The sequence below is a fragment of the Myotis myotis genome, unplaced genomic scaffold (assembly GCF_014108235.1).
Source record: "Myotis myotis isolate mMyoMyo1 unplaced genomic scaffold, mMyoMyo1.p scaffold_m19_p_9, whole genome shotgun sequence".
NCBI lineage: Eukaryota > Metazoa > Chordata > Mammalia > Chiroptera > Vespertilionidae > Myotis > Myotis myotis.
In genome coordinates, this window is record NW_023416401.1 from 31162051 (window position 1) to 31185612 (window position 23562).

General features: G+C 45.7%; 1 protein-coding gene across 1 annotated transcript in view; it reads right to left on the reverse strand.

Annotated features, from left to right (window-relative positions):
- Positions 1 to 22228, reverse strand: part of GNAL (G protein subunit alpha L) — a 102643-nt gene extending 80415 nt beyond the window's left edge. The window contains exon 1 of the mRNA XM_036321026.1: positions 21547 to 22228. Within this exon, the coding sequence (XP_036176919.1) occupies positions 21547 to 21862 (316 nt within the window). The 5' untranslated portion in view covers positions 21863 to 22228. The remainder of the gene's footprint in view (positions 1 to 21546) is intronic.
- Between the last annotated feature and the right edge of the window lie 1334 nt (positions 22229 to 23562).

Consider the following 23562-nt stretch of genomic DNA (forward strand, 5'->3'; position numbering starts at 1 on the left):
TGTGTAGATCAATTTCCATTCTTAACAGCGGAGCCCCCTCCATGACCTAATCACAATACACTTTAAAAGTACTGTGGTTAATTTTTTCCCATTTTTATAGAAAAGCAGGGAAACATTTCCCCTTTTGTGCATAATACTCTGCAATCAAATGTCTTACCACTTATTGAAATATTTGTCTCCTTTTTCCCCCTCTTTACTCAGACACCCAAAGTAATATTAAATAGCTTTGGGAAGTATCATCCATAAAGGGTAGTAATTCAGTCTTGTTCTTGACAAAAATGACAGCTTTAAAAACTAAAATAGCAACCAATCATAAGGGAAGGTATGCTGCCTCTGATTCCACCCCATGTCCCAAAACCCAGGACAGAAATATCCTCTCTGGCACACACAACTCAGTGTCACAGGCAGGAGTTTCTTACAGCATGAAAACAATAGGTGGGAGACCACTAAATGATAAGACAACAAAACCCCATGAAACAGAACAGGGAATCCACAAACAGAATGAAGCTCAAAAAAGTCTGTGAAAGCCACCAAACTGGGTCAGATTATGAGACAGAAATGAAATAATGGGCCCAAGGACCACAGGAGTGAAAATTAGCATTTAACCTGTGAAGGTGAGCATCTCTATTTGTTTAATTCAGCACTTTAACCTCAAGTAGCCTAACAAAATATTGGACTACAGCAGAGATTCAAACACATGTTTAATTCTTATGCCTCAAATGCTGACATGAAGTTTCAAAAAGAGTCTAACCAATTTTAAAGATATATATATATTTTTTTACTAATTAAAAAACATCAGATGAAATGAAAAGTAAAAACTGTGAACAAACCCCCCAAACATAAATGCAGTTTGGCCCTAACTGGTTTGGCTCAGAGCGTCGGCCTGTGGACTGAAAGGTCCCAGGTTCGATTGTGGCATGTACCTTGGTTGCGGGCACATCCCCAGTGGGAGGTGTGCAGGAGGCAGCTGATTGATGTTTCTCTCTTATCGATGTTTCTAACTCTCCATCCCTCTCCCTTCCTCTCTGTAAAAAATCAATAAAATATATTTTTTTAAAAAATAAATGCAGTTTAAATCTTAGGGGAAATTTTATGATAAAAAATAGTTTCAGTGCTTAGTTCTAAATATCTTGAGTTTATTAGTCCCCAAATAACTACATTCACTAACATTTTCTTATATAGCGAATCAGACTCGACAAAGCCCCCCAAGTTGGAGCAAAGAGAAAGACAAGCAACCTGGCATGCATTTTAAATGCTTAGCGATGTTCTCTTGGTATCTCGGAGGTGGCCGTGTGGGAGGGCAGAGCTGCCAGAAACGTGATGACAGGAACTCAGTCTTCACACACGGATCCGGTGTTGGACTTCAGCAATGCCCGCCTGCCTCACAATTATTTTCATATTTTAGGCAAATCATGTAGCAGTATGCTGTAAGGATAGTTAAGAGAAACCCATTTTGTATCTACCCAATGTAGATCCATATCATTGAACATGTTTACTTCTACCCACTGGCCATCATCTAAGAGATATACTACAAAGCAGACAAGAAAACTCTAAAACCGATTTTTAAAGCTCTCGAGCAGTTGGGGAAGTAAGAATAGCACACTGCAGTCACTCAGGGGACAATGTGTGAGACTATCTATGAGCCAAGGGCTGAAAGGTGTGGCAGGCCCTCTGCAGTGCTTCACAACCTTCCTAATGCCTCGACCCTTTAATACAGTTCCTCATGTTGTGGTGACCCTCAATTTCATTGTTACAAATTGAACATAATTAAAGCATAGTGATGAATCACAAAAACAACATGTAATTATATATGTGTTTTCCGAGGGTCTTAGGCGACCCCTGTGAAAGGGTCGTTTGACCCCCAAAGGGGTCGTGACCCACAGGTTGACAACCGCTGGGGGAATGGGAGGGCTCACGGAATTGGGACAAGCTTCAACAAGGAGGTGAATGGAGGTGTGTCCCGAAGAATGAGGGGGGTTGGATCACGTAGAAAGAAGGAAGAACTGCAAGGTTAAAAGCGATGGAAAGGGAATTGGTATTGCACAGGAGGGAGACGGGCCGACAATAACTGTCTCAGAGGTAGGGTGAAGCAGATGAGCCACGGGAAATACATATTCTTGGTATGGAAGTTTTTCTCAAGCTATAAGCTCTCACACGAAGTGTGTAGCTTAGTAATTAACAGCGTGGGTTGTTGAGCAAGAGATGCATGCACTCAAACCCCATGTTATCTCAGTTTCTTTCTCTGTGAATGGGTGAGGGTAATGGCGCTCTCCTCATAGTAATGTGGTGAGAATTATTCAGAATCAATTCATCTATCACAGTGCCTGGTGAGTAGCGAGCTCTCAAAAGATGTAGTAATTATTATTTTTATTCAACATTAACTTAATAAATACATATCCATTTTATTCCTCTACATTACCCCTTTTTGAAGAGCTTCTGATTTTTTCTACTAGGTGGGCACGTGAACAATGAGCTAAAGTATAGGCAACAAAGATTTGTTCAATATCTACCTAACCTCAGCGGAGCAAAGTACTAGCTGCTAGCTGGGAACATAAAGGCAACGAGACATGTTAGAAAAACGACAAAAAACACACAATAGATGAATTGATAAACAAAGCGTGGTCTATACATGCAATGGGATATTATTCAGCGTTGAAAAGGAAATTCTGACACATGCTACAACATGGATGAACTCTAAGACAATGTGCTAAGTGAAACAAGTCAGTCACAGAAGGACAAATACTGTACAATTCCACTTATATGAGGGACCTAGAGAAGTTAAATTCAGAGAGACAGAGAGTAGAACCGTGGCTGCCAGGGGCTGGGGGTAGGAGGGAATGAGAAGTTAGTGTTTAAAGGGTACAGAGTTTCCGTTTGGGGGAGGAACAAGTTCTGTGGATGGATGGAGGCAATGGTTGCACAGCACTGGGAATGTACATAATGTCACAGAACTGTACACTTAAAAATGGTTCAAATGGTAAATTTTGTTTTGCATATTTTAGCACAATACAAACAAGAAAAAATTCCTATGTCGATCATGGCAATTACAGTTTCCTGCCAGCAGGTGGCAATGTAAAGCCTGAGGGACAGATGAAGGGACTGAAGGATGTTTTCAAACCAAGTGCATTTTCGAACACTTTATAAAATAAGGAATCCGGCCCCTTATTTGTCATGTGTTGCACATATTCCCCCTCTTCCACTTGTTTAATTTCTTTAGGTCTTGTTTATAGCATTTCTTTCGATAAAAAAAGTTTTTAAAATTTAATGTAAACATGTTTAACACTATTTCTCTTTATGGTTTTTGGGTTTTATTATCTGACTGGAGGAGGTTTCCACATTTTATTTTTGATTTGGCAGATTTGTTTCCCACATTTTAAAGAAATTTATTCATATTTGTTTAAAAAGATCAGTGCATTTCCATTCATTCACCACAGAGCATTCTTTGAATACCAACCCCCCCACCCCCCACCCCCCTTCCCTACCCAGCCTTGAGAGGACGGTAATGAAGTAGACACCATCCCTGTTCTCAAGAAGCTTAACAGTCTAGTAGGAAGGGTCAGACAAGCAATCTAGTTCTCTTGAGTTCAACAGAACACACAGTGGGAGCACACAGAGGTGTGTGTGTAAAATTATAGAAGTGAAGAAAAGTATGTATTTTTCATTTCCTTTCCTAGAGAAATGTATGCTAACCTCTGTAAGCTACCCCCCATCTTAATTTTAAGGCACCAAAAGGTGCTTTGTTTCCAGCATCTCATTGAGCATCACTACAGCTACATGATGCACATTATTATCCACATTTCGAAGATAAGGCTGCTTGTCTGAAGGTCACATAGGGGCCTAAAAGGGGTGGAGTGTGTTGGATCTCAAAGCCCACGCCTTTTCCAGAAGGAACTTCAAGGCTCTTATAGATGGAAAAAAAAAATCACACCATTCTCTCTTCCACTAGTTTTAAAAGGAAAAATCAAACAAGCTCACCTCTTTTCTAACTCAGTTAGGCAGATTAATCTGCATATAATGACTGATGAATTATATGTGTTCTGTTAACTCTTTGCCCAGTTGCCTTAGCAACTGGTTTCTTTTAGAATTTGGCTTAGTTACAGAGTTTAAAGCAACAGTGTGCCTTATAATAGAATGTCAAATTGTACGTGAAATTAAACAGAACCTAAATTTTATCACAGGTGGGAACTACGCACCTTTCTCAGGTTGCAGTGGCTCTTCCTAAAACGTGCAGGGCTGCTGATAAGACACAAGGGACACAGAGCCTAGTATCTGTCCACCTTTGTCATTACATGGTTTGTTTAGACTTGTCATTAAGTAGGAACCATTTGATGGGTTTAAGTTACAGACAAATTAAAGATTGACATTCCATGGGGCGTCTCTGATTGCAGGCAAATCCCACTCCATCTTAAATGTATTAGAGCCAGGAGAGAGCCACAGGGGAAGAAGGAGCATGCAAATACGGAAGGCAAGGAAGAGCCTGTGGGGTGGACTGAGATTGTAGTGACTGGTATAAACTCATGGTCTCTAAAACATGTCTGAATACGCTCATAATACGTGCACAGAGAAATGGCCCGTTCCAGGGCAGGGACAGGGCAGCTCCAAGACCAACCTAGAACCCTGTTCTGCCAGAAAGTAAGGAAGTGCTTAAAGAATGTTGGGGGCCTGTCACAAGAACACAAGAGCCAGCCTGAAGGGGCTCTTACTTGGCCAACTCTGGGATGATTTGAGCGGCAGAATATTTTAGTATGGTAATTAATTCTACACCACTGAAAAATATAGGCATCGCACATGTCCATGCCAATCACAAATAGGTAAACGAATAGGTGGGGCAAAAGGGTGGCACCGAGCGCAGGATTCAGCGATGGAGGCTACATTTAGGGGAACACTTTCATGAGGAACAGGACATCCCCATGGCCTCCCCACTGACTGCATATCAGCTGCAAAGTAAAAAATAATAACCACACCGCAGAGGAACTGGACAGAAGTTTGGGTCGTCAAAACAACAGCATGGCCAGGGGAGGGTCTGGACATCGCCTGCTTCAGACGGAGACCCTGAAAAGACACACATCATCCATGTAGTCTGGCAAGGGAGGCATCACCTGAGCTCGATCAGATGCAACATCGGGAAAACCTAAAACTTAAAAAACAAAAGTGAGGGGACTATTCTTCAAAAATGGCTATATTACAGAAACAAACAAAAGACTGTGGAAACGCTCTAGGTTAGGGGAACTAAAGAGAGACCAAACCCTAGACTGGATCCTGGACTGCAGGGGGGAAAATGCTAAAAAATAAGCAATTGAGTCAATTGATAAAATTAGAAAACAGATGGTAAATTAATATATTTATTATATCAATGCTAAACTCACTGAAGCTGCTACCTGTACCTTGGTTATGTAAGAGAATACCCCTATTCTTTTTTAAGAATCTATTTGTATTGATTTCAGAGAGGAAGAGAGGAAGAGAGGAAAGAGAGCGAGAGAGAGAGAGAGAGAGAGAGAGAGAGAGAGAGAGAGAGAGAGAGAGAGAGAGAGAGAAACATCAATGATAAGAATCACTGATTGGCTCCCTCCTGCACACCCCTGACCGGGAATCGAACTGCCACCCCTGGTTCATAGGTCGACACTCAACCACTGAGCCACGCCAGCCGGGCCCAAATAAAGTGTTTTTAAAGTACTTTATCTTTCCTTGATTTTATAGGATCTTACAAACAAACAAACAAACAAAAAATGCTCAAAACTCTACATTCTCCAGTGTTGTTTTCTTTCATATGAGACTGAAATGTTTGCATGCAGGAGGCTTTTTAAAAAAGAGACTGCACTATGGAAAGATTCAAACATATGCAAAAGTAGAGAGAACAATGTAATGGACCCATGGACCCTTCACCCAGCGTCAGCAGTCCACTCGTGGCTCATCTGTTTCATCAATTCCCCACCCCTCTGCCTTCTCCTGTATTATCCAAAGCATAGTGCAGACATCACACCACCCACACAGTATCTGAAAAATAGAGGCTCTTTTAAAATAATACAATTGGAAAAAAAGTAAGCATCGAGAACCAAGATGGCGGCATAGGTTAACGCCGGAGTTTGCTGCTTTGAACAACTACTTCAAAAGTGAAACCAAAAAACGGAAGGGACAGCACCCAGAACCACAGGAACGCCGGCTGAGTGGAAGTCCTACAACTAGGAGGAAAGAGAAACGCATACAGACACTCAGAGGAGGCGCAGTGCTGAAGTCAAATTCTGAGGTGCGGAGTGCGCGGAGCGGGCTGGCGGCGGAGGGCTCGGTTGGCGTTTTCAATCGGGAGGGAGTCGCAGACTCTGAGCTCCAGATCCGGGCGAGTCTTTAGGGACCCAGACTCAAACGGGAGAAGCGGGACTGTCTGGCTTCGGTCAGAGCGAGTGCAGCTTTCTCTCCGAGGTGTGCAGCGGGTGCTGGGACTCAGAGAGGCAGAGCCCCTGGGGACAGGACTGAGAGCCGCCATAACTGCTCTCTCTGGCCCACCCTGTTGATCCTGTGCGACCCGCCCCGCCCAAGCCCTGCACACAGGCATTTGCTGGATAGCCTCAGGCAAAGGCTAGATTAGCACCTCCCTAGAGGACAGAAGTTCTCTCACTGCTGACACAGCTGATTCTCATAGCCACTTGGCCTGGAGGTCAAACCCTCCCTGGAATTAGCTACAACAATCAAGATTTAACTATAAGACTTCGAACAAAGACCACTAGGGGGTGCACCAAGGAAGCATAACAAAATGCGGAGACAAAGAAACAGGACAAAATTGTCAATAGAAGATATAGAGTTCAGAACCACACTTTTAAGGTCTCTCAAGAACTGTTTAGAAGCCGCCGATAAACTTAATGAGATCTACAAGAAAACTAATGAGACCCTCGATCTTATATTGGGGAACCAACTAGAAATTAAGCATACACGAACTGAAATAACGAATATTATACAGACTCCCGACAGCAGACCAGAGGAGTGCAAGAATCAAGTCAATGATTTGAAATGCGAGGAAGCAAAAAACACCCAACCGGAAAAGCAAAATGAAAAAAGAATCCAAAAATGCGAGGATAGTGTAAGGAGCCTCTGGGACAGCTTCAAGCGTACCAACATCAGAATTATAGGGGTGCCAGAAGATGAGAGAGAGCAAGATATTGAAAACCTATTTGAAGAAATAATGACAGAAAACTTCCCCCACCTGGTGAAAGAAATGGACTTACAGGTCCAAGAAGCGCGGAGAACCCCAAACAAAAGGAATCCAAAGAGGACCACACCAAGACACATCATAATTAAAATGCCAAGAGCAAAAGATAAAGAGAGAATCTTAAAAACAGCAAGAGAAAGAAACCCAGTTACCTACAAGGGAATACCCATACGACTGTCAGCTGATTTCTCAACAGAAACTTTGCAGGCCAGAAGGGAGTGGCAAGAAATATTCAAAGTGATGAATACCAAGAACCTACAACCAAGATTACTTTATCCAGCAAAGCTATCATTCAGAATTGAAGGTCAGATAAAGAGCTTCACAGATAAGGAAAAGCTAAAGGAGTTCATCACCACCAAACCAGGATTATATGAAATGCTGAAAGGTATCCTTTAAGAAGAGGAAGAGGAAGAAAAAGGTAAAGATACAAATTATGAACAACAAATATGCATCTATCAACAAGTGAATCTAAGAATCAAGTGAATAAATAATCTGATGAACAGAAGGAACTGTTGATTATAATAGAATCAGGGACATAGAAAGGGAATGGACTGACTATTCCTGGGGGGGAAAGGGGTGTGGGAGATTCGGGAAGAGACTGGACAAAAATTGTGCACCTATGGATGAGGACAGTGGGTGGGGAGTGAGGGCGGAGGGTGGGGCGGGAACTGGGAGGAGGGGAGTTATGGGGGGAAAAAAAGAGGAACAAATGTAATAATCTGAACAATAAAGATTTAATTAAAAAAAAAAAGTAAAAAAAAAAATACAATTGCAGTGCCAATATTGTACCTGAAATCACTGGCAATAATTGCTTAGCATCATCAAATAGACAGTCAGTGTGTGAGAGGCTCCTGACAGCGGGCTCTAAATGGGGGCCCGGTTGCAGTCAGTGGCCCCAAACTACGTTCAAGTTCTGATGTCCCAAGGACCTCTGCACATCGATCCTCTCACTAATCCCAAACTGGCAATTACTGCTACCAGATACTGATGAGGTACTGGCGAAATGAAGAATGTGGCTCCTGACGTTCTCGGATTGGTTGTATTGGAATAGAAATTAAAAATACATCCAAAACTTAAAAACAAACAAACACCACCACCAAACTTCAGATGCACAGAGTAGGAGACTGACGGAATCTTTATGGATCCCTCGTTCATCTGATGCCAGGAATTTGGCCCTTTCTTTGTCATCACCCCTTTCCTTCAAAAGCGGAGCGTAGAATAAAGTAGAATAAAAAGAAAAGTTTGATTACTTCCAATCTAGTTAATCATGCTTTTATTACGCATGCAAATTGCCAAGCCCTGGCTAAATTTACACAGAGCTTGCTGCCCCCTGAGGCATTTGGGCCACACCACCCTGCGTTCAGCCCTTGAGCTCCGGTGATGATGGTTTTAACCTAATCCAGTCTGTGGGGTGTGGTCCTTTCATGTAAAGGAAGGGTTATTGTTCTTCCCTAACTCCCCAACTCTGCCAGGAAACCACTGATCCTCGGGAAGGACGGATTCATCTGAACTAAGAGCTGTCACCATGCACCTTAACCCGTGCATGGTGAGACAGGAAGCTCTAAAGTCCCCCCAAAACAATCGTGAAAACGACAAAATCAACACTCCTGCAAACCTCCCCGCAGCATGGCACAGTAAAAGACACTCCCTAACACAGCAGGTAGCGAGGAATCAGAACCAGTTCTTCACCTTCAGTTCCTTCAGTCCCTCACTTTCTTACTGGCCTGGTAGTTGGATGTCATTTGTGTGGGTTTTATCACCGAGCTCCCCCCGTGTTTATGGAGTGCAGATGACAGGCGGGACTGTCCCAAGGAGTCAAGGACTCACACAGATGGGCTGTGGCTTCTGTTAAGGATTCCACTCTTCATCTCAAGGACGTGAGAGGTTGAGGCATTGTCAGACGCAGGGCCGTGACACGGGGAGTTTTGGTTTCAAAATAATTCTGTTATGTGAACTGATTCCAGGCAGGACAAAACTAGAAATGGGTGGCAGTTGAGAAGCATTGAGCCTTCTTGGGGACAGAGATGATGGGAACAGTTTTGCAGAATAGACTCAAGAACGGTGCATAACCTGTCCAGGAATGTACAGAGTCACATGGACACACAGGTCCTGGGCTTGGGTTTTCTTTAACATGGAAAAACATATTCCCAGAGTAGAAAAAACAAAGGACACACCAGAGAGGAAACAGGACCCTGGTGCGGCTTTAACTCCTGCTGCAGGACGCTGCGGCATGCTGCCCAGGCCCCATAGTCCCCCTCCCCACGCATGTCCCTTTCATCAGAAGGACAGGCCCCTTCAACTTCCCTTTGAAACAAGGGAATAGAGAGAATTGCCCAGAAATCATCATTCACAACTAGGAGCTTAGTGCGTGCAAGTTTCCCCTCTAACAGTACAGGAGTCAGGGTGGCAGCCACCTCCAGGTTTCCAGGACTCACTCCGTCCCTGGAGCACAGTTGGGCAATGACAGGAAGCCTCCCTTCTCATCGCCAGCAATGCAGAGTCAGCCCAGCTTTCCTGTGCGGCGGCACCCCCTGGTGGCTGGTTTGAGGAATAAACCCAACCAAAGCACAGCAGGATCCCCATGTTCCCATTTCTGTTTTGTCAATGATTATTTCCGATTTATTTTAGGCCAGATTCTGCCAGGTGGTGCGGAGGATACAGAGAAGAATCAGAATGGACATGACTCTCATCTATAATAATAAAAGCGTAATATGCAAATCGACCCAACGGCTGAACAGTGGAAGGATCGTCAGGACGACCTTCCAGATGAAGCCGCTGCCTTGGTCGGCCGAGGCAGCCGGGGCCGTGAGGGCCTACTCTTGCATGAATTTCATACATGGGGCCTCTAGTAGAATATATAATCTGATAATAGATTTAAGCTAACCTTATAAGTATCTACGATATAAGATAAAAAGGTGTTATCTAATTTTGTAAGCATATTGCATATAGATATATACACACAATCTAGAAAAACTTTATAGCCTTGTTATGTGCAATAGAAACCTAGTATTCTTTCAAGCCAAATTGTGAAATGCAGTGTTATTTGGATGGTGCATCATTAAGGAACTTCAGAATGAGAGAGAGATGTGAACAGTTTCTTCTGGTTCTGTTGATACTACATCCCCATATAAGGTCCTTTGAAGAGTTTATATGCATATAAACATTATATGTATATACTAGAGGCCTGGTGCACGAAAGTCACACACTCGGGGGAGAGGATGGGGGCGGCGGGGGTGGGGTGGGGGGTGGAGTCCTTCAGCCCAGCCTCTTGCAGTCCTGGAGCCCTCGGGGGATGTCCATCAGTTGGACAGCCTTAGTGCTGCTGCGGAGGTAGGAAAGGCTCCCACCACCGCTGCTGCACTCGCCAGCCATGAGCCTGGCTTCTGGCTGAGGGGGAGCACACTGACCACCAGGGGGCAGCTCCTGCATTGAGCATCTGCCCCTGGTGGTCAGTGCACTTTATAGCGATCAGTTGTTCCACTGTTCGGTCGATTTGCGTATTAGCCTTTTACTATATAGGATCACATCAATTGTGATATCATAAGATAGAAATTATCTATATATATAAAAGCCTAAGTGACTGTCCGACTGGTAGCTATGATGTGCACTGACCACCAGGGGGAAGACACTCAACACAGAGCTGCTGAGCTCTGGTGACCTGGCAGCTGCGGTTCTTGGGTGACGTACCGGAACCAGAGAGGAGAGAGCCCAATTCTGAGGTGTGTCATCTGAGAACCGCCCTCTCGCAATTTGGGACCCCTTGGGAGATGTTGGAGAGCCGGTTCAGCCCAATCCCCACAGGCCAGGCTGAGGGACCCCACCGGTGCACGAATCCATGCACCAGGCCTCTAGTATATATATATTTGTGCTAATAAGGTTTTCAATATTCTCAATACCCAACATAGTGTCTGGCACATTATACATCTTTTTTTAAAAAAATTTAAATTCTTTATTGTTTAAAGTTTTACATGAGTCTCCCTTTTCTCCCATTGACCTCTCCCCAGCCACGCACCCCCCAGAACATGCCCTCACCCCCCTATTGTCTGTGTCCATTGGTTATGCTCATATGCATGCATACAAATCCTTTGGTTGGTCTCTTACCCCCTCACCCTCCGCCTTCCCTCATAGGTTGGACAGTCTGTTTGATTCTTCTATGACACTGGTTCTATTTTTGTTCATCAGTTTATGTTGTTCATTATATTCCACAAATGAGTGAGATCATGTGATATTTATCTTTCTCTGACTGGCTTATTTCGCTTAGTATAACGCTCTCACAGTTCCATCCATGCTGTTGCAAATGGTAAGAATCCTTCTTTTTTAGAGCAGCGTAGTATTCCATTGTGTAGATGTACCACAGTTTTCTAATCCACTAGTTTGCTGATGGGCACTTAGGCTGTTTCCAAATCTTAGCTATTGTAAATTGTGCTGCTATGAACATAGGGGTGTATATATCCTTTTTGATTGGTGTTTCTGGTTTCTTGGGATATATTCCTAAAAGTGGGATTACTGGGTCAAATGGAAATTCCATTTTTATTTTTTTGAGGAAATGCCATACTGTTCTCCACAGTGGCTGCACCAGTCTGCATTCCCACCAGCAGTACAAGAGGGTTCCTTTTTCTCTGCATCCTAGCCAGCACTTGTCGTTGGTTGATTTGTTGATGATAGCCATTTGGACAGGTGTGAGATGGTATTTCATTGTTGTTTTGATTTCACAAAATAATATATTATGTTAAATAAAAATTAGCTTTACATTTAGTTTTATAGAAATGATGTAAAATATATTTCCTGAAGTAGAATTATTAGCATTTTAGGTTCTGATAGTGGAAGGACCTAAGCTGCAGGGAAGGAAGAACAAGAGAAAGAGTATAATGGGCAAAGCTTTCTGGACGTCAAACCATCAGTTTACATTTCAAAGTTGACAGGTTTCCCATTATGGTTTGCTGTCGTTGAAGCTTTCAGATACATCTTGCCCATGGCTAGGCTATTTACAAAGATTAAAATGCTAAAATGGAAATAAGTGCAACTTAATTCCCAATTTAAATTTCCATTATTGGTGAAAAATTAAAAAACAAAAGATAAAAAGGTGTTATACGGGAAGTACATATAAGGTGAGAAGAGACCGCCAAGAGAGGGATCACGAAGGATTTCAAAGAGGAGATGACGCTGGAGGTGGCCTTTACAATATGGGCAGGACCTGGCCATTTAGGGATGCAGGGGGCAGGTTCCAGGGGCAGAGGACCAGGTGAGGCTGAGGAGCAGCAAGCAGAGGGCACAGAGAGGGTGTCTGGTGCGTTCACAGGGGAGTGGTTCATGACAAGAGGGTCAAAGCTTCCAGTTAGAAAAGAAACAAGTCCTGAGCATGTAATGTACAGCGTAGTGACCACGGTTAACAATGCTAAACTGTATATTGGAAAGTTGCTCAGAGAGTAAATTTAAAAATTCTTATCACAAGAAAAACAATGTTTTTTGGTAACTGTGTGGTGACGAATGTTAACTAAACGTGCTGTGGTGATCATTCTGTAATATGTACAGAGATTGAACCATCATGCTGCACACCTGAATATAATAGAAAGTTGTACGTCAATTATACTTCAATAGAAAAAATCCACAAAACAAAGTAACCTCCAAAAAAAGAGGAGTTTGCCACCTTAACCCTGCACCCTTGACCTAGAGCACCCACCCACCTGCAGGACACCAAAGGGCAGGGTGGGCACCCCCAGCAGGGACACTTGGTGCGGGGGGACCCGCCTTGCTTATCACCATTCTGAGCTTATTCTGACATCCATTTATTTACTGAAAAACTTTCCCTCACCAGCCATGCAGGACCCCGGCGACCGAGCGGAAAACACGAAGGATGGGGTCCTTGGATGCAGGAGCTTACTGGATTCAGACACTAAGCAAACACAGGAATGAAGACATGATTGCAAAATACGCTAAGTTCCACGAAGCAGAGAGGCAGTTACCTAGGGAAAGAGTAAAATGGGCATCAGGGAAGGCCTCTATGAAGAGAACGTGACAAGCGAGCTGAGATGTGAAGAATAAGATGGAGTTGGTGCTGGAACGGAAAGAGAAGTTCTCCAGGCAGAGGGGGAGAGTTGCAGAAAGAGAGGGGCACAGAGAGACAGAGAAACTGCCCCTGGCCTGGCAGTTATGGGTGGCACCCCATCTAAGGAAAAAGAGGGGGAGGGGGAAACAATCAGCCGGTCAACAAGAGGCTTCAAACCACCCAGCTTCCGGCAGAGAGGCGTGCTTTCTGTCCAACCGCTCCGGGAAAACGTGTCATTCCTCTGGGTTAGATGACGAGATGGTCAACGAGAAGCAGGAATCTGTGATCCCACAAGCATCACCCCTGACTGTCATTGCCAGGATCTTAGAAATACGGCGTAACTGTCTTCTCTGCCGGCAAACACCAAATTACGAACACAAAGACCAAATGAATGGCAAAGAAGAAATTCGACGCAGAGGTCTCTCCCCATCAGTGATTCTGACATTTCTCGGTGATACTCTATCTGCCACGTGGCCCACCCATGCCAACGTGTTCCAGCTCTGAGAGCTTCACATGACGCCTCTGATTACTCCCAGGGGAGGACTCGGTCCCTTCATCCCCGGGCTCCCAGGGAAACGACCGGCCTTCAAAATGCACGTGCCTCGAGCCTGCAAGGTTGACTGGTGTTATGCATCCTGCAATCGCTGTCTCAGGCAGGAATACAGGGATATTTTCATTTGCTTGCATTGCTAAGGAACAAATATCTTTGTTTTTTGTCTGTTTCACCACTGTAAGGAAAAACAATAAAAACATGAAGAAATCAATAAAGGTGAATGCTGAAATTAAGCTCAAATGATTTCAGAATATATTAAATAAATGTTTCTGAAAAAGCAACTTTGAGGTTTGGCGCAAGAGCAAATACCAGTTAGGAACCATTTTAAGCGCTCACGAGAGCTGTCCAGCTCAGAACTGTTATGAGACGCCGAGGCCTCCTTCCACCGGGCTCCTGTGCACTGTTCTGCAGGATGCACAGCGGTCCACGCGGAGTTCCACGGCGCCCACGGGCTGGGAACACGGGAGTGAGTGCTCTGCACCCTGTGAGCCCATCCACACTGGCTCCCCCTCACCCCATTATGACATCAGTACTGCATCCAAGCCCAAATGGGAGCAGTTTCTTCTGAGAAAATACCATTAGACCACAAGAGGGAAGTGGATCTGAATATTGAATAAACATTCTCCATTAGGCGCGGCAAAGTCTTCAGACCAACTGTATCCCTGCGTGCTTTTGAGTTGTACGCAGCACTTATCAATAGTTGATGTTCAGTATGTTGTTACATTAAAAAGTAATTCTTAAATAAAGTATTAAAGTAATTTCTGAGGTGAGGAATTATGGAACTGCCCCTTATTGGTACAGGAAGGAAAGAAAGACATGAAACAGCTGTTTTATCCTGTGGCATTTTACTGGTTCTTTTCAGCACACTGAATTTCTTTTTCTTTAATATTTATAATTTTAGAGAGAGAGAGGAAGGGAGGGGGGGAGAGAGAGAGAGAGAGAAAGAGGAAAAGGAGGGAGGGAGGAAGGAAGGGAGAGAGGGAGAGAGGGAGAGGGAGAGGGAGAAGGAGGGAGAGAGAGAGAGAGATTTGTTGTTCCACTTATTTATGCATTCATTGGTTGCTTATTGTAGGTGCCCTGATCGGCAATGGAACCCACAGTCTTGGTGTATCAGGACAATGTTTCAAGAACTGAGTTACCTGGCCAGGGCCACACTGAATTTCTTTGTACAATGAAAACTATAGCCACCCCCTCCCCCCTCCACCACACACACACACACAGAAGGATACCCAGAATCCACAGGAAGGTCGCATAAATCAATTAGGGCACACTTGGACTTTGAACAAATGGGCTTTCCTCAGATGCAGAATTTTGATGCAACTACGGAAAAAGTGCCGAGTGTGCCTCCTTTTGTTTGCTTTAAGTGGAACCTTAGAGCCAGGGATTAATTTTTTAGAGCATTTTTAGGGTCACAGTAAAATTGAGCAGAAGGTACAGAGAGTTCCCATCTACTCCGGGCCCCACTCCCATGCACTCCTATGATCAACTTCCCCAACCAGAGTGGTGCATTTGTTACCATCGACGACCCTACGTTGGCACATCGTCATCACCCAGAGTTCACAGTTTACAGTCTGCTCACTCCTGGTGCTGTACGGTCTGTGGGTCTGGGCAAATGTATAAAGACATGTATCTACCATTACAGTACAGTGCAGAGTAGGTTCACTGTCCCCCAGATTCCCTGGGCTTTGCCTGTTCATTCTTAGTAAGAGAATTTTAAAACAATAGGGGACAGTTTTCACCTGACTCAAAACATAGAGTTACTGCTTTAGCTGATAGGGTCTAGTTTTCCTCTCTATTGCAGTTAAAGAGTTTGTTTCCCATTTGGAACAGGATTAGCTTTTTTAAGATTGTGTGACCTCAGGTTACCATTTAGTTTACAATTTGGAGTATTGGTATTAGAGTGAGAACTGGTTTAGCTGAATATAGGATTCAGAGATCATACCAATTTATTGAGTTGTTTCCATGTGCTAATCTCTATGTTAAGTAAATTTATATACATCATTTCCATTCATTTCACTTAATCCTCTCAGTAAGCATGAGGCTTTGGGGTTATGATTGAAATAGAGTTGAAACTCAGAAAGGTTTACTTATGTTCACATAGCTGGTAAATGGGGGTGCTGGCATTTCAAACGAAGTCTACCTGACTCCAATGCCATTCATGTTCTTAACCACCATGCCTCTATACATCTTTTACTGGGCCATAAATATGTCCCCAAATTTTGAGTATTTATAAAATGGTCATATATTCCAGTGACACCCTTAACCACCAATAGCTGACATCCAGCTTGAGCCCACTTTCAGGGCGAGTACTAATCATCTGTGTAAACGTAAATGAGCTTGCAAGTGCCAGGGACTGGACTGTGTCCCCTCAAAACGCATGTTGAAGTGCTGATCCCCAAGGGAACAGTATTTGGAGACAGGGCCTTTGGGAAGTAGTTAAAATGAAATGAGGCCATAAGGGTGGGGCCTCCTTATGACTGGCTCTCAGACTATGATCGGCCTCCCCAACCCTAAGGAGTGCTGTCCTAATAATAATGAGAGGCCGGAGCTCTCTCTTTCTACTATGTGAGGACACACGAGAAGGTGGCTGTCTTCCATCTTAGACTTCCCGGGCTCTGGAACTGTGAGAAAGTAGATGTCTGCTGCTTAAGCCACGCAGTGTGTGGTGCTGAGCTGACTAAGAGGCAAGTCAAGGAGGGCAGCTTTGAATAGGGCTCTGAACTCTGGATGCTTTGACAGGCCAAAGAACAACCTGAATTCCTGGGATGAAATTCGGCTTCATGGAAACAAAGGCAGCTTTAAGTCTATAAAACTGCATAAATAGTATATGCAGTAGAGTGACACAGGAGTTTTGGCTAAAACACAACAACCACACTGCATCCTCTTCCAAGGCTGGGAGGAAGCGCTATGCTTCTGTGACTCTAGAAAAACTACGGCTCGGCCAGAGTGCCTGGGATTTCTACGCATTTGAACAGCCATGATGCTTTACTTCAGCAGGCCGTGGCCCACGAGGGCAGCAGATTGATGAGGATGTGTCCCGGATGCCACGTTCAAGTCTACCACACACCTCAACAACGACTGCCCGGGTCACTGAATGCACTGCCTCTCAGAAAAAAAAGACAAAGAAAATTGAAAAATAAAATAAAAGTGTTCAAAACCTCACAGTGGAGAATATTTTTTCTTTCTTTCTTCCTTTTTTTGGGTGACTGTACCAAGAACTTCCGCTGAGAGAAACTGAAGACACAAATGAAGGCTAAGACTTGTATGAGAGACCAAGGCTAAGACTTGTATGAGAGACCTCTGTTTTACAGGGTGGGGCAAAAGTAGGTTTACAGTTGTGAGTACACAAAATACAGTTGATTCTTTTGTTGTTGTTAATCCTCACTCTAGGATATTTTTTCCATTGATTCTTAGAGAGAGTAGAAGGGAGTGGGGAGGGAGAGAGAGAGAGAGAGAGAGAGAGAGAGAGAGAGAGAGAGAGAGAAACATTGATGTGAGAGAGGCACAGTGACTGTTGCCTCCCGCATGCACCCCAACTGGGGCTAGGGAACCTGCAACCCAGGTACATGCCATTGACTGGGAGTCAAATCCTGGACCCTTTGGTGCGTGGGCCGATGCGCCACCACTGAGCCAGGGCACAGTGGCCAGGGCACAGTTTATTCTTGCATTTTTATTTATTGATTATTGTATTATTTTCCCAATGAACAGTTGTAAACCTACTTTTGCCTCACCTTGCATACTAATAGCCCAATACAGAAAAAAAGCAGTAACTGTTCCAAACAGATTTCTTCCTTTTCAAAACATGTACTGATGGCAGAGAAGTACCAAACACACAAATAAACAACAGGACATAACTGAATGAAGCAAAAAAAACACAAACCCTACACACAACTGGCATTTTAAATTTGAATGATCTGGTAAAAGGATAATAGCAAATGAATAGTTAGGGGGCACATGATGACTTTTCCCCAATTGGAAAGTGCTGAACAGGGAATTGACATCATCGTCAACAAAAGATGGGGAAGAAAAATCAATGCCATCTACTATGAGCTCAGTGGCAGAAAATTCACTTGAAGACTGATGAATGTAGCTTTGCTTTCAATCTGTGTTTGGATAAATATTTTGATCTCACATCCAGCCTTGTCAATTGTGTTTTTAATTGGTGCTGACCCATGGCCGCTGTCCCTGGAGCTCAGCCCACAGCCTGAAGCAATGTCTGTGTGGCTTAACACATTGAGGACAGATCACGAGAATTCTTGCTGCATATTACACAGGGTTTTACAAAGTATCATACTTTAAAAAGATACTAGCTTGTAAGAACATGTAATAAATAACTTCAAAAATGTAATGGGTATTTAATTTTAAAGCATCCCTTTAACATTTATGTAAAATGTTTTTTGTACTCGTTCAATAGAAACTTATCTGGCCACTAGGTAAAGATAGCAATAAAACTACTGGTCTGCAATGTGTTAAGATAGATCAGAATTAAGATGCGGCCTGTTGGACTGCATCAGTCACATAGATTGTGTTTCAGTAGTTTGAGTCAATGCTTAAGAATAAGTAGGTTTCAAATGAAAATGGGCATTTTTATCTTATTTTGGAAAATCAGAAGACCTGACAACACTCGGCCTGCATCCTCATAAGGCAACAATGGGATGAAGCGAGGACGCACTGTTCCTTTTAGAACAGAGCATACGGTCTCTCATACAAGTCTTGGACCGAATTGTGTCAAGAGAGGCATCACCAGAAACCAATCCCACTAGACCTCAATCTTGGCCTTAAAAGTCTTCAGAACTGGGAGAAAACAAATGTCTTGTTTAAGTCACTCAGACCGTGGCATTTTGTTATGGCAGCTGAAGCTGACCAATACACAGCTCCTGCTCCGGATGTGACAGTTATCTGAGAACTCCGCCCCATGCTCTACCCTCCACATGCACTGGCCTGCCATTTCTCCAAGCACATTCCCTCCCCGTTCCTACTGCACGGGTCTAGTTCCGACTTCACGATCCCTGGCTGCCTTTCTAACTGGAACCTGCATCTTATCTCCACCCTAGTGGACTTTACCAGCCACCCCATGCCTGAAAGAATGCTCCTTTTGCAAGTTAAAATGGGGGACCACATTACTCTCGCCATGAAGCCCTCACTGCCATGGTGGCTCAGACTCTTGTTCTCTTAGCACTGTGTGGGGTACCCAGGTCTTAGTCCTGTGTAGGAGACAAAGTGAAGGTCATGAGGATGGACCCACGGGGGAGTCAGAGCACAGGAAAGCACCCCGAAGCCATGCAGACGGTAACAAAGTGCTGAACGAGAGGTGCGAATAGAATGCCAACGTGGTTACCAGGGAATTAAACATACATTCCTACTGGAGGACGCTGCTTGGGCCTCCTGGAGGAGACACCGACTAGGAAGATGGGACTAGTCTACGACTAATGGGGGTGGAGTAAGGAGAGACCTTGAAGCAAGTCTGTCCTTCCTGAACCTAGAGTTCTCTGTCCCCCAGTGCACATTTCCAGATAAATGAGTGAATGGGATCAGTGAGCAAGATGGCAGCAGAAGCAAGCACTTAAGGTCTGTAAGTCAGGCTTCTGGCTCAGAGATTTGCAGCTAGACCTGTTCTAAATCCTAACAACAACCAAGAACCTTGCTGTGCTTAATTTTAAATAAGCACAAAAGCTAATAAATAACGTCCACCTGATATAACAGTATGTGTTTTACCGATGACATCATTGGGTGGAAGATACAATCCCACTCCCCCCAAGTGTGAGTCATGTGATTCATTGTCATTTCAGCTATGATGTCGCTATACAAGCTATATTAGGTTATACGATGTCTTTAAAGAGGCGAGTCTTCCAACATGGGTCATAAGAAGTTGGCTCTTTGGAGCTCACTGGTCCATTCTTTTTTTAAAAAAATTTAATTTTATTGATTGATTTTTAGAGAGACAGAAGGAGGGGGAGATAGAGAGAGGGAGAGAGAGAGGAACAACGACCTGTTGTTCCACTTATCTATGCATTCATTGGTTGCTTCTTGTATGTGCAACCAAGGATCGAACCTACAGCCTTGGCGTATCAGGATGATGCTCTAACCAACTGAGCTTCCCCAACGGGGCTCATAGGCCCCAGTTTGCTTTCACATTTCCTTTTTCTCTTTTAAAACACCTGCTGAACTGCACAATCCCATTAAAACATTATGTCACCGCAACTCGACCTTTTTTACTTTATTCTCTTATTTCTTGAGACCACAATCCTCTCCTATTTGAGTCATTTTAATCTGAGGCATTTAAAAAAATTTGGCTGGAATAATTTTCAATTAATTTCTTTTCGGAAAAATATGTGGGCAGCGATGTCTGAAAATCTATTTTACCCTCACACACAAATGGGGGTTCACTGAGGTATGAGATTCTAGGATGATAATTCTGTGTTTGCAGACCTCTGAGGACATTGCTCTGTCACATTCTAGAAGTCAGCACTGCGGATGAGAGCTCTGCTTCTGATCGGATCTGCTGCCCTTTTCAGGCAACCTGCTTGCTTATTTTTGTCCCCCCTCCCCCCAATTAATTTTATCTTAGAAATTCAGATGTTTCATCAGGATACAGCAGCTAGGTTTGCTTTGTTTTAATCATAGCGTCTTGCTGTGGGAGAGCCGTTTCAAACTGAAGACTCGTTTTCTAGATCTTAAATAGAAGTCATATTTATTTATAAGCAGGGATCTTACTCAAATCATGGAATAGCTTCTTTCCCTAAACACAGCAGAGTACAGAACTGAATCATTCTTCTTTATATCTACCTCACAAAATCCGGGCCAAAAGCCCACATCTTCTTTTTTATTTTTATTCTTTTGCCTTAAAACCTAAAAGGCAACAAGGAGCACCAGGAATTCGTGATTTTTTCTTCGACTCGCCAGTGGAGCGCCTGCCAATGTTCTTCGGTTAACTTGTGGAGGGACTGTCACGCTTGCTACGTAGAAGCTCTGAGGATACACTAGCGAACCATGGAGTTTAATACTTCAGGACGCTGGTGATTTGGTGCCCCCTTTCTCGCCTGCAGGTAGCTCAGCGAGCAGCGGTGGGGGGCCTGCCGCGCACGCCGTTCCGCCCCTGGGGGGAGCAAAGGTTCCCAGAGCGCCCGCCCGGGCTGGACTCATGCAATGGGACAGGCTGCCGTCCCTTCCGCGGCCGAAGTTACTTCTCCGAAGGGAGCAGGCCGCGCCTACCGCGGACCCCGCCATTCTGCTGCGACTGGAGCAGAGGCTTTGCGGGAAGCTACACGGGCTTACACACCTCCCCGCCTTCGTGTCCTCAAAGTGCAGCATGACTGCACCGCTGCCGGAAAGGAGGTGCTCGAGCCGGCCACCCCCGTGGGTCACGGAGCGTGGCAATCAGTCAATCCAGGGGAGGAAACCCCCAGCGGAGCTCAGCAATTAGTAATAAGCGAACCGCCGGCCCCACCCGCAAGGCGTAGAAAAGAGCAAAACCACGGGCAGGGCGCTCTCGGCCGAGTCGCCAAAGTAAATATTGTCGGGCAAGAATCCTTCCGCGCAGGATTTGAGGCTGACAAACCGCTCGGTATCCCACGTCATCGACCCCCCGGCGCGGGGATGACGCCGCGCGAGCCCGGGGAGCCGCGCCGGGCCCCCCTTTCGTCCTCCCTCCCCCCACCCCGCGTCCCCGCCCCGCGTCCCCGCCCCGCGTCCCCGCCCCCGCCCCGAGCTCGCGCGCCCGGGCGCTCCGGCGCCGACGGCACCTACCCAGCAGCAGCAGCCGGTGCGTCTGCTGCAGGTCCCGCTTCTGCTCGCGGAGCATGCGGTCGATGCTCCTGCTGACTTTCCTCGCCTCCCGCTCGGCTTCGCGCTCCTCGGCGCGCAGCGGGTCCGGGCGCCGCCTCCACTCCTTCTTCGGGGTGGCTTGGGGCCGCGCGCCTGCCGGGCCCCCGCCGGCGCCCCGAGGGGGTGTGGTCCGGGCCACGGCTCCCTCTGCCGCCAGGGCCGGGGCCGGGGCCGGGCCGGGCGGGGCGTCCTCCGGGTCCCCGAAGAGCAGCGGCCGCAGACTGTAGCACAGACCCATGTGGGCGCGGGGCTCAGGCCGGGCGCTCGGCTCGGGGGCTGGAGGGGGCTGCACCTGGGTCCAGGGCACGGGCGCGGGGGTCCCGGGCCGAGGACCGCGGCCCCTCACGGCCCGGGAGGGCCATTTTGCATTGTCCGCCGGGCGCAGGGGCGGCCGCCGCCCGGCTGCAGATCACCTGACAGCGCCGGAGCCGGCCGCCGACGGCTGCCCCCGAGCCCGGCCCCCCTTACCGTAAATGCCGCTGCCCCGGCGGCGCGTGTACCGTAAGTGCGGCCGAAAGGGCCGACCCCGTTACCGTAATCACCGCAGCCTGGGCAGGTCCTTGTTACTGTAAGTGCCGCTGACGGGGCATCTCCAGCCTCGCCTCCCGGGCCGGCCCCCGAGGCCGAGTGGAGCGCCGCGCGTGCGGGTCTGCGGTACCGTAAACACCGCCTCCCCAGCCCCGCGCGCAGCTGCGGACGATGCGGCAGTGGCGGTGGTGGGGCTGCGGCCACCCGGGGCTGCCATGGCGGCGCTTAAGAAAGCCAGCGTGGCTTCGGTCGTGGGGCAGGCGAAGGGGCAGACACTGGCTTTAAGAACCCGCATTCCTGAATATACCACCCGCAGAGCTCTCCGCGCCTGGCCGCTCCCTTTTCCAGCTTTCGTCACGGGCACACGTGGCCGCGCAGTTTTGATTCCCCGCCTTAATACCGTTATACCTTTGATCTGGACCATAATCTCCAAATCATTGTCAACAATGACCATACTAATCAAAGAACTGGAAATGAGCACATGTAATCGTCATATATTATTTGTATTTGCTAAAACAAGAATATGAAACTGCACCTGTAGCCCGTTTTTTAAATCAATATGTTTGGGGCAGAGAGCAGAGATGCATTCAGACTGGTCCCTCTTTCCCGGTCCTCTGGACACAACCCCCCAGAGGCCCCCACCTCCTGGTTATCTCCCACTTCACGTCCATCATCTTACAGAGCTTTTGCAATCGCTTTTAAGAACTCTGCTATAAACCGTGTTCCTTAATTTTGAGCAAAATGACATGGAGTAATATGACTGAAAGTTAAATCTATTTAATATAAATCCCATTAATACAGGAGATAGGGCTGTTTAACGAAAAATAGTATGTCACACAGTTACACTGTATCAGTCGCACTGTTCGATTACATTTTTAAATAAAGAAATTGGAGACCCATAATTCATATTCATTTTAAGGTCTTGTTAATAACATACGATTATACCATACTAGAGGTCCGGTGCATGAAAATTCATGTGGGGCGGGGGAAGGAGAGGGGGTCCCTCAGCCTGGCCTGCCTCCTCTCACAGTCCAGGAGCCTTCAGGGGATGTCCTCCTGAAGGCTTCCGGGAGTGGGCCTAAGCCGCAGTCTGGCCTGGCCTATCAGGGGAAGCCACCCCCATCACCCCACTGTGCCTGCCTTGGCTTTGTCCCGAAGGACCTCCGGAAGGACGTTCGGCTGTCTGGTATAATTAGCATATTATGCTTTTAGTATTATAATGTTTTGGACTTAACATTATCTCCAAATTTTTGCCAAAATTATGCTGTACTTTTAGATCTTTGAATCTAAAGGAGGACTATGGCAAACCTAACTTGGGAAAACAGAAGTTACTAAACATCACTGTCATTTTCACTGTTCAGTCATGCACCCATCTCCATTTATCCATTAATTTATTTAATATTTACCAAG